This window comes from Bombyx mandarina, chromosome 15, assembly GCF_030267445.1.
Source record: "Bombyx mandarina strain Sakado chromosome 15, ASM3026744v2".
Lineage (NCBI taxonomy): Eukaryota > Metazoa > Arthropoda > Insecta > Lepidoptera > Bombycidae > Bombyx > Bombyx mandarina.
The window spans coordinates 6,198,495-6,212,040 of NC_143221.1; the positions used below are offsets into that span (position 1 = coordinate 6,198,495).

General features: G+C 34.0%; 1 protein-coding gene across 3 annotated transcripts in view; it reads right to left on the minus strand.

Moving 5' to 3' along the window:
• The window catches only part of LOC114247148 (kynurenine formamidase), a 28,440-nt gene that overhangs the window by 2,649 nt on the left and 12,245 nt on the right, over positions 1 to 13,546 (minus strand). The window contains exons 1-4 of one of the 3 annotated variants that reach the window (XM_028180013.2): positions 11,642 to 11,790; positions 8,181 to 8,304; positions 6,333 to 6,434; positions 445 to 658 (exon numbers count right to left, since the gene is read on the minus strand). In XM_028180013.2, coding sequence (XP_028035814.2) covers positions 445 to 658; positions 6,333 to 6,434; positions 8,181 to 8,304; positions 11,642 to 11,683 — 482 coding nt within the window. In that variant the 5' untranslated portion in view covers positions 11,684 to 11,790. Of the gene's footprint in view, positions 1 to 444; positions 659 to 6,332; positions 6,435 to 8,180; positions 8,305 to 8,654; positions 8,832 to 11,641; positions 11,791 to 13,546 lie in introns of those variants that run through there. The other 2 variants (XM_028180012.2, XM_028180014.2) reach the window with 2 other exon arrangements.

The window sequence follows — 13,546 nt, forward strand, 5'->3', positions numbered from 1 at the left end:
AGATATTATTTTAAAGCAGTAATGTTTTTGTTTGTTTAATGTTATATTCCATCTTAGACAAAAAATAATAATAGTACTATTAAAAATAATTACTAATTATCTTATAAATACGTGGGACTAATAATAATTAAAACTACTTATATGATTAAGTCTCACGTGGTCTTTCGTTACCACGAGGAGTACAATGTATTCGGAATGTCCAAAATAATGAAGTTACAATAATAAACACGAGGCTAAACCGTAGAATTACCTTTTATTATTTACGACTTGCGAATCCTGAAGTAAATTTAGTACATACTTAATTACTTTCCAACCCTGCACTATTCAAAAAGCGGGCTCATAAAAGTAAGAATGAATGTGTTGACTTTAAACTATTTCCTTGTGCATAATGGTTCCTATTGTGTCAAATTCTGCATACAGTAGCTTTTAATTATTTTTCCTCACCTACAATTCATCTTCTCAGCGTATTCGAAGATGTATTTCGCAGCGTTCTGTATCTGATTGACGACCTCAGCAAGCGTGACCGCGGGACAGAGATCATAACCAACAATTATCGTCTTAACGCCGGCGGGGTAGAGGGATTTTGCTGGATAACGTGATATTTCACGAGACACGTCCGGCCAGTATCCACCGTGAATGAACACGAGAATTGGAGATTCTGCAAACATAATGCGTAACTAATATACAAAAATGAATGTTTGTGTGCTTTGTTTGACGAATTCATTCGCGTTTGGTTTACACGATTTCTTTGAAAGTTGGTACACTAGTTACGTTTGGTACAGGATTTTTTCAAACGACCATCAATGTAGCACACGCAGCGTAGCGTATCTTTCTTTTTTATTGCCCCTGTAGGCAGACGAGCATACGGCCATCGCCTATGGACTTCAGCAATGCCAGGGGCAGAGCCAAGCCGCTGCCTACCGCTTAATACTCTCCACAAGCCTCGTTTGAAGAAGGTCATGTCATAGCGCTCGGGAAATACCGTGGAGGGCAGCTCATTCCATAGCCAGATTTTACGTGACAAAAAAGACCTCTGGAAACGCACTGTGGATGACCGCAGTGGTTCCAGGTAGTATGGATGAAGTCTACTCCGGTGGCGGGCGGTGCGATGGTAAAAACGAGATGATGGTATCATCTGGAACAATTCCTCAGAGCAATCCTTCGCATCAGTTCGAGTAGTACTTCGCATGCATAATTACTATAAAAAATATCGGTGAACATGTCTAATTCTATGTAAATAAAATAAGCTACGTGTACTTTAGTGTTTAAATTATTGTTTGGTTTATTGAATAGGATACTGATGGTATGGCGTGTTGTGATCCTACACGAGTAAGCACTACCATCCTGCCCCTTTCTGCCGTGAACCAGAAATGCCTTTCGTTTTAAATCTTAGCGCAGCCGTTGTTTGGTAAAATTGAGACTTTGAACCCAAATCTCTAGGTGGCTGGCGGCATTTACATTGTTGATGTCTACGTGTTCCGGTATCTACCTAACACCAGGTGACCTCATCCACTGATCTCAGTAATAATAAAAATATTGAATAATATTATACATCAACATTACAGACTATTAGTAGTACAAGATGACGCGACAAGACGCCACGCAAAGGGCGGCGACACCAACTGGTGAGAGATATACTCGTATGTATTAAACGAGTCATAAAGCACAATATAAAAAATCATATTTATACAAACATATTTAATCTGAACATAATAATTTTAGGGTAGACAGGCGTTACAGTATCCATGGCATAAAAATAAAGATAGATTAAAGATACCAAAAGTGAGTTATACGCATTTTTGTTTATTCACACATTAGTTATTAAATTAAAACTTTCTTAGTAAATAAAAAAAGGTAATGTATATGTGTAAATCAAGCAATTACAAGACAATTCCGACACTAGACAGAATCGAGACAGAATCAGAAATGAGGAGATTCGTAGAAGAACCAAAGATGCTGATATAGCCCGTAGGATTAGCCAGCTGAAGTGGCGGTGTGCAGGCGACAAAGCGCGAAGATCGGACGGCCAGTAGAACAAAATGTTTCTTAAATGGAGACCACGTACTGGCAAGCTCAGGCCAGATCAGGCCAGCTCACGCCAGGATCGATGACTAGTGAAAATGGCTGGGTCACGTTGGATGCAGATAGCAACGGACCGGCTGCACTGAAGATTTATGGGAGAGATCTATGTTCAGCAGTGGACAGCTATAGGTTAAGGTGATGATTGACCCTTCTAGCTTGCACGTGTTCTTCTGATTAACCTTATAGTAACCGCTTTTGACGAAATACTCATTATAAATTTAAATTTTATTTTAAAAGTTCTTGACACGATTTTTAGTATTGATGAGTTTCCGATATCTCGGCACTTTCTCAAGGGTCATACCCGCGAGTAGACTTGTGTTTCAAATGTAGTGAACCGAGAAATTTCGACATTTTGTTTAACTTGAATCATTACAACTTCCGTATGACTCTTTTGTAATTATAGAGACGAAAACAAAATTTAAATATGATAGTAGTTATTTAAATATAATATTATCTTACGAGATGATATCGTAGTATGAAAACAAAACGCATAACGCGGAAGAATTTTAAGAAAATAAAGTATTCTTGTGTATTGTTTTTCGTAAACAGTGTTCCGAAATAGTTTCCTGTCTATAAATACGTACTCTATAAAGTAGGTAAATATTTAAGATATATTAAAATAAGGTAAACATACTTAAATAGATATTAACATTGTGTAGTTCCGCAAAAAAAGATTTATTTATGTACATATTTGCGTTATGAATCTTAAATTAGTGAGAAATAAATAAAGACACTTTTTATATTAACTCATATAGTAATTGTCAACAATGTTGACAAAGGAGACGGAAAATCGTGGGCCAAAAATGTAATAACTTGGAATGTAGTCTAAAAAATTTGTCATATTTTTTTATATAAGAATATAAAAAATCACCTCAATCCTCTTTCTGGGACCGGAGAAAAATGAGAAAGTTAGTTTTTGTCGGTATAACGGTGTGATCGATTTAATTAATCGATTACAGGATTATAAAAAGAAAAACATTGCACTAGGTAAGTAATTAATGCAAAAGTATTTAAATGAGCGATTTATACTTGTTGTATATAAATGCGGTATGCGCCGGATTTAATTGCGATTATATACATAAATGAAGAAAAATTCTATTATTACTTAGCAAAGTAATATGATTATCGATTTCAAATCGATTAAAATCGATTGTATTTTTGATGACAGCTTTGACAGTAAGCTGACATGACGTTTGTTCATAGATTATACAATTATTTTTTGGCGCTTGTTGGTTTTTTCTGCTCTACTCGTTTTGTATGTTCGACGCATTTTGAGTGTGTATCTATCGGGCTGTTTTTATATTTTCAACGATCACTGCTTTATTATTACGGATTCCAACTCTGCCAGCCTTGTACGACAATTGCTTCTACACTGGACACCAAAGATCGCTCACACGTTTGACTTGAAATTGTTGCATTGGATACTGTTGAAATTATGGATCGTTGTATGAATTGTGGGATAGCAATTCCATATTCCATACCTGATATATATCATTGATATTCATTCATAATATGACATTTAAAAGATTATCCAATGGATATAATAAACATTTACTTATGCTTAAATAAGTTATTATTCAGCTCTTTTAAAGAGATTGTAACATAACCTAACTTTTACTAAATCTTGATTAACTCGGCTCTCAGATTGAGAAAACTTTTATGATTTTCAGCAAGGTACTGATAAATCTGAATCTATTAATTCATATTAGTTTCATCACGTTACATTCGGGCCCAAAAATGTATGTAATCGTTTCAGTCTCCTTTAAATATTTCTTGCAAATTATTTTCTGCTGAAATTTTATATTTAACTTGAATAAATAATATTGTCTTCGTTTGGGATACGCTTTTGTTTTAAGTCAATGGTGAAGCAAATATGCATATACAGAGTTTTTTTAGCGGAATTGCACAAATTTCTAAGTACACTACACTTTTTTTCTGAGAAAGTATAGTAACCGGCAAACATCGTGAGCAAATGACCTTGACTGCGCAGAACCGAATTTTAGATCACTTTGGTGGTGAGGGTGAGGCGCGACGGCAGGGGAAATCGTATCGAGCGCGTTATTGGTAGATCAGTCGAACCTTGCGTCCCGCACCGCGCCTTCGTTCCGCTTGCTCCCAAAAGTACGCTTGCGTACAGTGAAAAGTCTATCGTTATTAATCGTTAAGTTATATTTTGTTATAATTGCTTGTTGACTTTGTTGCCATTGCTATTTGTTGAGTGTTTGTTGATTTTTTTATAAAAAATACACTATGCCGCGACAAACTGGTGTAGTATTCAAAAGAAAGGGTAGAAAAATTGTGTACGACGTATATTGCTTCATTATAAAACAGGGGAAGAATGATATTATGGAAAAAGTAAAACAGACTTCGGAAGCAACAAAAACATCAGTGAGTACTGTTAGGTGCATTATTAACGAAGCTAAAGGCTCTGGCTTGCTCATCGTGCTTGGGACTCCGGGTAAGAAAAGATCAGGGAAGAAGAAAGTTACCGGAATGGATAGTTTCGTTCAATCTGTAATAAAAAGATGTAATCATAATAACTACATAACAAGCAGCGAAACTCCGTACCGTAGAAAGGCTTCGAAAATTTTAAAGAAGATATACATTTTAATGGCTCGGAATGAAGTTTACGACGAATTATGAAAGAGCTAGGCTTCAGATGGAAAAAAAAAACAGAAAATAATCGGAAGCTGGTAATTGAAAAAAGTAACATTCGATTACTACGAATCGAATATCTTCAAAAAATAATTAATTATAGACAAAAAAGAAGATCGAACCGACCGAGTCGTAAACTACACCGATGAGCCCTATGTCGACTTATCACGATGATGGCGACTCGGGTGATGAAAACAGTGATGATGATAATGGTCAAGATTATGATAACGAAAAAAAAATTACAAATACCAGCTTCGCTTCAACTGAACGAAGACTTGGCAACAGCTCTAGTTTTGACTTAATAGAAGGAATATCTATTTTACCCCAAGATTAAATTATTACAATTATTAACCTATATTTTTTGTTGATGTTCTAATAAATATATAAATAAATACATATGTTGATTTTAATAATTTAATTGCATTATGACGCAGAGTAAATAATGTTTTTGCACGTGAATGTACCATGCGCAAACTTACCCCCACTACGTCAACAAATGCTCAAGAAGTTTGCCGGCTATTATACCAGTAGTAAAAATAAAATCCCTGAATACATGAATCGTTAACAACCAATCAATAATCGGTACCATCTTAAGCACCCAAAACCTTGACCCGTTCAAGACAATTTGCACTCCATTACTCCTTGTTTCCAAAAGGTTTGAAGTGCAGTCGGGCGGCTATCAAAGGGTTAATCCGTGCCTTCTATAGTCTGGATAACTTAAGAACGTAACCTACAGATTGAGTGGTCTTTTTACGCATTTTGTTTCTTGCGGCTTCAAGCCAATATTGCAAGGAGGGCGGAAATTAAGGTTTTTTTTTTAATCGTTTAGATGGGTGGACGAGTTCACGGCCCACCTGGTGTTAAATGGTGAGTCTATAGACAACGTAAATGCTGCCACCCACCTTGAGACATGTGTTCTAAGTTCAGTCTTTACGGGGGTAAACTTTAAGGCAGTAATACGTTTCGGTGCGTGTGTGGACGAGCTCACAGCCCACTCGGTGTTGAGTGGTTACTGGAGCCCATAGACATCTACAAACGTAAATGCGCCACACACCTTGAGATATAAATTCTAAGGTCTCAGTATAGTTACAACGGCTGCCCCGCCCTTCAAACCGAAACGCATTACTGCTTCACGGGAGAAATAGGCAGGATGGTGGTAACTACACGTGCGGACTAACAAGACGTCCTGAAACCAGTAATAAAGACGCTGTGGTGTCTATGGACTGTGCTAGCCGCTTAATGGCAGACAATCACGAGTATGTCCCTCGTTGTAGACTAAAAAGAAGTATACAAAATACATTGTACAACTTTAAATGTAGGAATTAAATTGTTCAAACTTTCAGACTTCATGACGGGTTTTCAATAACCTACCCTACAAACATACTATGATGAATGGACCTATCTAAATTGTCATCAATCTATGTCGTCCGTGACCAGAAAAAAAACTAAAGTATTCGAAGCGTCAGATAATAATAAAATGAAAATAATAAAAGCTAAATGAAAATCGTAAAAGTAGTTTTTATTATGTCTACGATTCGCCAAAGCCGGAGAAAATACTGTATTTTAGATTGAACGAAAATAAGTTTTACACTTACCATTCGGGAGGTCGGTACCGAAAATGTCCAGCTTCTGTCCGGGCGTTGATCCGTACTCAATCTCCAATTTATGTGGAACGTTATTTGTGGCTATTTCGCTCTCTAAAATAATGTAGATTGAACAGATTATTACGAACATATCGAGTCTATTTATACTTGGACGTATTAAGAGATTAGTTTGAACGAGACAATGCATCTACTGAATACTCTAAGTTTGTTCAATTTCAAACTTTAATGTTATTTTAAGCTCTTACGCGCCCAAGAATACACGTAAGAAGATTTGGCTTTACAAAGATTACTATATCGAATTTCGATCTTTAAATACAGCTTATTCATTATTCTGATTAAGGAGAAACCCTTTGCAGTAATTAATACAAATGATATTCTAAACAGCAACAATTATAATAACACGTGAGCATCGCGATTCACCTTGGAACGTGGGGTCCTGATGAGAATTCCAACAAGCTCGTTTTGATACATCGTAGCTACATATATTTAAAGCTAGTCTTTTGTTTTTAGCGCAAAATCTTTCATTCAATACGCACATAAAATATTATAATTCTAATAACTGTTAAAATTAAGTTTATAATTAAATGTATAGCCATACTCCAATTAAAAAGTTTATCAGCAAAAAAAAAGGTGACTTGTATGTTTCAGCATTTTAAATTTCACTTTATCGTCAATAGGTTACATGCATAATTATAGGTATGTTAGTGATGTACCTAACGTATTTTATTTCCATGGGTGTGAATTCCGAGTATTCATTTATTTCTTTTTGTTATATGACGCTCAAAATCATATTTCCAAAACGATCATCTTGATTTGTTCTAATAAATTTAGATTATTTTTGTTAATTGAGATTCCGTGTTAATTTTGTTATTAGTCTATAGTTTGTTCGATTGACACTTGGCTAGTTTATTCTGCATATTTTTTACTGTTTTAATTGTTATATACATATAAAATGACTTGAACATCCTGGAGTTGTCGATTTTTTAAATGAATATGCAATTTCGAAAAGGGCACATGTCGCATATTTTGTCTAATACGTTTTTTCATATACAATGTAGTTTTGAGGCTTACCTACACCCATTTTATAATAATTCTAGTAATTTTCAATTACTAATCAACACTAAAATATATCTCAAAAGTTAATATTTTAAATTTTACACTGTTTTAGAAAAGTATCAGCTTTTTTTAATTTCCTGAACATTTTACATTTTCAGAGATGTGCCCTTTTCGAAATTGCATATTCAAATATTTTCGAATGTTCCAATATTTTAAGTCGTCGTGGCCTAAAGGATAAGACGTCCGGTGCATTTGTATCTAGCGATGCAGCGGTGTTCGAGTCCCGCAGGGGGGCATCAATTTTTCTAACGAAATACGTGCTTACCAAATGTTTACGATTTACTTCCACGGTGATGGACTAAAAACATCGTGTACTAAAAATCAAACCCGCAAAATATAATTTGCGTAATTACAGGTGGTAGGACCTCTTGTGAGTCCGCACGGCTAGGTACCACAAGTCTGCCTATTTCTGCCGTGAAGCAGTAATGCGTTTTGGTTTGAAAAGTGGGACAGCCCTTGTAACTATACTTAGAACTTAAAACTTATATCTCAAGGTAAGTGACGGATTTTATGTTGTAGATGTCTTTGGATTCCAGTAACCGCTTAACACCAGGTGGGCTGTGAGATCGTCTAGCTACATAAGCAATAAATAAAAATTGTATGGTTTTTCGCATATTTTTTCCCACATTTCAAGTATACTTGCAAAATAAAGCGAAGATTCGATAAAGCACTAGTGTACTTGTAACTGAAAATAAATTACTAAAAGAAAGAAAATGCCTTCACCTGCTGTTACAAGGTTGATGTGCAAGTTGAGGCGATGTTCTGGGGTATATAGCCGGTTCGACCACAGCACCGGTGTATATTCTCTTTCCAAATCCACAAATTCCATGGTGACCGTCCCTTGTATCTAAAATACGAATCCATAAATATTTGTTACTTAAATCTTTTGTTAATCTATTTGTTATTATTATTAAATATATTTAATGTTTCAAAACGAAATACAGTAATATGTTTTATTTGTTTATATCTTTAATTTAGTTGTTTTAATTCTCAGATTATTGATCTTACAACGCGTAACTAATTTGAAATTCCAATTCGAATTATCTTTTGCCGATAGATCCAAATTGAGTTATTTCTGTTAAAGGAAAAATACGACTTTGAATTATGTTTTCACAAAGAAAGTTATTTTGGAATGTATATAATAAAATAAAATGATCTCTTTTTTCACATAACATAATACCTGAGCACAAATTTTACCTCATCCTCTTTCGCGTCGGAGCGAAGGTGTTTTCTTCTAAAATAAGTATATCTCAAAAAGTCTTTAAATTTAATAGTGATTTTTGTTAAAGGACTCATTTTAACACGGAAATTTATAGTAAAATTTATAGAATAGTATTTCAAGTAAACACGACCCGTGTGAAAGACAACAGTGCACAGAGTGGTTGACGATTAAACAAAGCGGAGAAATCTTATCATAACGAGCTATATCATTAGATGTTATTTTATAACCGGAGGACCATTTATCTAATCGTGAATATAATAGATAAATTATACCAAATATGTTTATTAATACAAATTATAAACGTGTTAAAATACTTTCTTTCGGTGCTCAAATAAAAAAATGTAATACTGTCTTTAGAAACGTGGAGAAATTTATGTGATTAAAAAACCAAATTAAACTTAAAATGTCATTAAAAAAATATAAAAAATAAATAAAATAATTTAATAACTTTTATATCATGGTTCAATAAGAAACTAAAACGAATCTTTAATTATTTTTCTATCGTAGTTTTAACAGGAAACAAAAATGCCAGAGTCAATATCTTTAGTACCGATAGTTGCTAGAAAGATTAAAGTAATCTTATCATGACATTGTATAGTATGTGACTAGATATAAAATTCAGGTAATTTAGTTTTATCGTAAATGTTTTTTTAAAGTTTTCACTGCACTATTACAATGACGAAACGCACTTTGAAACACAAAAGAAAAAAAAACGAAAAGATTATATCTTTTGAATAAAATAAAACCTTTTTTTTTTTTCAATTATGAGAGACGCCTTCTGTCTTTGTTCAACAGTCAACTGTATTGATCTTCATCGTCACCTAGTCTATACAGCTAGCTCACTTTTAATTAGATGTTAAATTAATGAATTTGCCATTGAATTAATAACTCAAGAAACAATGATAACGTTTATTTATTTAACTTTGCTTCGAATAGTTTTGCAAATTTGAATGTTGTTCTCGGTAAACTGATTGTGCATTATTGAAAATAAACTTTATCACAATGGAAACTTAATTAATGAGGTTTGTTTTGTTTTAAATGAAATTTTAATTAGTCAGCATTCTTCATTATTTTCATTCATTTTATTTTTTTACTTTGTTTAAATGGTCAGACGAGGTTAATAAGGACGTACCGGCATGACTGATCGAGATATTTCAGAATGCATACACTTTTATTCAAAACACAAGCAAATAATTCATTTTAATTTAATGTTTAAAAATAAGTAATCCCCCTATTTCTTTCGCAAAGCAGTAAAGCATTCTAATTTGAAGGTTAAGTTTGAGTTAAGGTTAAGTTAGTTTCTCAAAATTTGTGTAATTATTGGTGGTAGGGCGTCTCCTGAGCTCGCACGGGTAGGCACCACCACTCCGCCTATTTCTGCCCTGAAGCAGTAATGTGTTTCGGTTTGAAGGGTGAGGCAACCGTTGTACTTTAAAAACTGAGACTTAGAACTTTCAAAATGGGTGGCGGAGTCTAGGCTGTTGATGTCTATGGGCAACGGTTATCGCTTAACACCAGGTGGGCTGCGAGTTCGTCCACCTTACCAATAAAAAAAATAAAAACTTTTTCGTCAAATTGATTGTGGTGTTAACGCTGATCCTATTGCTTATATTAAATTAAACATTTTACAATCATACGTTGTGAACACATAGAGACCTTTTAAACATGTACAGCATACTATTTTGTTTGCTGTATACCTACCCATTTTTGAGTTTCGATTGTCTTTTGTCGATTTACATGTCATTCAATTTGATTATAGATTTATGTGCTCACAAACAAGAATAGTACAAAAAAATAAGTAAATAAGTACATATTATTCAAAGCTAACGTAACAATGGCTTGGAAATGCGTCTTCATTTTAACGAGATTGCCTTCGAACGAAATATTTATTCTTGTTAAAGGACATAAAGAAAATTTTGTTAATAGCTGCTTTATCATAGAAATAAATATACGAGCATTTTTAAAGAAAATACTTGAAAAACAATTAACATTTCATTTTTAATATTCATTCAATATTTTAAATAAATAATTTTCAAATTTAATGAATGAATAAATTTATTTATATTTATTTATTTATATCAGGTGGGCCATATGCTTGTCTGACTATAAAGGTAATTTTATTATTATTTCAAATCTAATGATGGAGTTTCATCGAAGTATGATTATTTTGATGAGTTAACTCTTTTTTTTTATACTCGTACAAACATATTATACTAATATCCAAAATGGATGGTGGCTATATATTTTTTATTGGTTAACTAGTTTATTATGATATGTTTAATTATTGAAGTTAGATACTGAATAACTTATAGCTTCCGTTCGCTTTTATTGTTTTGTTGACAGTGCTCATGATATTTGTAAATAGGTCAATTGTATTGGCAGTAAATCTGATATAGATACAATAAATTATGCATGATTACGTGGTATATTTGCTTAGAAAATTTATGCAACTCTTTCTACAACTCATCAAGTTTTTAAACAAACACTTGTGTAATATGAACTTTAACCAAAATTAAATGTTTAGAATGTTTGGATTATGGAACTCTTAGTATGTACTAGAGAGAAGATGTTGATCCGTTCTGAATTCGAAAGACTGATTTTAAATGAATTTTTTTATTGTTTACTAGCGACCCGGCCTCGCTTCGCTTCGGAAACATGAAATTTTATTACTGATTATTTACGACATCACATTAGAAACCTCAAAAATAACAGTATTTCTCCACTATTTAATGGATGTTATTATACATATAAACATTCCTCTTCCATCACTCTATCTCTAAAAAAACGGCATCAAAATTCGTTGCGTAGTTTTAAAGATTTAAGCGTACATAGGGATATAGGGACAGGGAAAGCGACTTTGTTTTATACTATGTAGTGATGTCGATACGCGTTCGCGGCTCATCTGATTTTAAATGGTTACTGAACTTCCTACAGACATCGCGAAATGAACGACGCAACTAACCTTGACTCCACAAGTCGAAGTAGTTTGTAACGATGGTCCCATTCTTCAAATCGGACTTCTGCGGTCACAACAGAAATAGTTGTGATGGCATTTACCCGAGTGAACCCACAATACGCACTAACACTGCCAAAGCCGGTATTTAGAAATTTCTTTGGAGGGGATACAGCGGTAATAACATTTATTTATTGTAAATAATTATAGTTATCATAATGATCATAATGATATAATAATCATAATAATTATGTCTGACTAATTAAATCTAATACCACTGGACTAATCACAATTTTGTTCGGAATTGATGTGGCTAGTATATCTGGGGTTTATTCTAGAAATAAAAAAGGCCATCAATGAAACAGGATATCAACTTTCAGCACATCCCAAAAGGCGGACTATGTTTGTTTATGCAAAAAAAAAACGTGAAGTTCATAAATTGTTATTGTTACCATCGGCTTTTGGTATGGTTTGCTCAGGACTTTTATTCATGCAAACAGGCGGTGAACACAAGGATAACCAATATCGTAAACATGGACGCTTCGGTTCTCTGTTTGTGTTAACCCTTTGTAATCCAATTTATTTGAAACGATTGTAAATAAATTGTAAATTCGGTCGTTGCGTTTACTAAGATGAACTAGCGATGGCCAAATCCGAGATGTTCAGATATTCGATATAATCGTAAATCGATTCAGTTGTATCATTCGTCAGAGTTATCGTAGCGCGAACAGTTCAAATTCAAAATCATTTATTTCAACTTAGATGTCAGTATGATACACACTTGTTGAATGTCAAAATATAAATAACAAACTCTACCACCAGTTCCAAAAAAAGCCACAGTCCTGAGAAGAACCGGCGAAACAAACTCAGGGGGCTTTTTTTTTGTTTTTTCTCAAATATTTACTTTTTTTTTTTTAAATAAGTATAAATATTTACCATAAAGGAAAAAAGGAAAAACGTATTGTAACTCAATTATTTAAATACATACCTTTGCGAACATCGATCCGTGTATTCGGTACTCAAAGTTGAAACATTGCAATCGTAATTCTTTAAAAACTCCAACTCGACTACAAGAGAAGATCATCCCGAATTATCGGGATGTTTTAACAATCGAAATAATCGACTTGAACGTTACGGCCTCGTCTTTCGCTAAGACCAACCCTGGTTTTAGAATGGTATTTTTAGCACGTAATTCCAAGTCAACCTTCCCTTTTCTCCCTGAATATATTCCGCAAATCTCTGTTACACAATCTTTTACATTCTCGTATCGCTTGTAACCGAAAGCTTACAAAAATGTGGAAAAATAATTTGACAATATCATGTTAGTTTAAAAAAAGTTGTTATCGCCGAAAAATAACTTATGCTTACTTTCACGTCATCGTTAAATATCTATTTTTTATCAAAACAATTATGTGATATTTTTTTCTCTATTCAGAATAAAAGTGAACATTGAAATAATTTTACCTTAAAAGGCAAAAAACAATTATAATGTAAGTATACTTATAATAATTGGATACGTTTACGGGAATCTAATTGAGACCCATTTAAACGTAAAATTGTATAATTTTAGTTAGTCGGAAAATATTTAAATCTATCAAATTTATCCCAAATATTAAGTCTAAAACGCATCCCGCAGTTTTATCTTTTTTTTTTGGTCAGGCGGAAATCGCCGGACTTCCGCCCTCCACTGAGAATGGCCGGCGGGGCATGTCGAAGCTGAACCGACTAGAAACCTCCTGTCACTCAACAACCCACGTCCAAACCTCGCATGAGGCAGAACTTATGAAAAAGCAAAGGGGGTAAAGTGAAGCGTTTATTGCGGAGCACATCTCTCCCATCCCTCCCCCCCTTGGAACACCTGACCGGCGGTCGTTGGCGCCACGACCACCAGCCCTCTCGGTCGGCAGGCTGTCC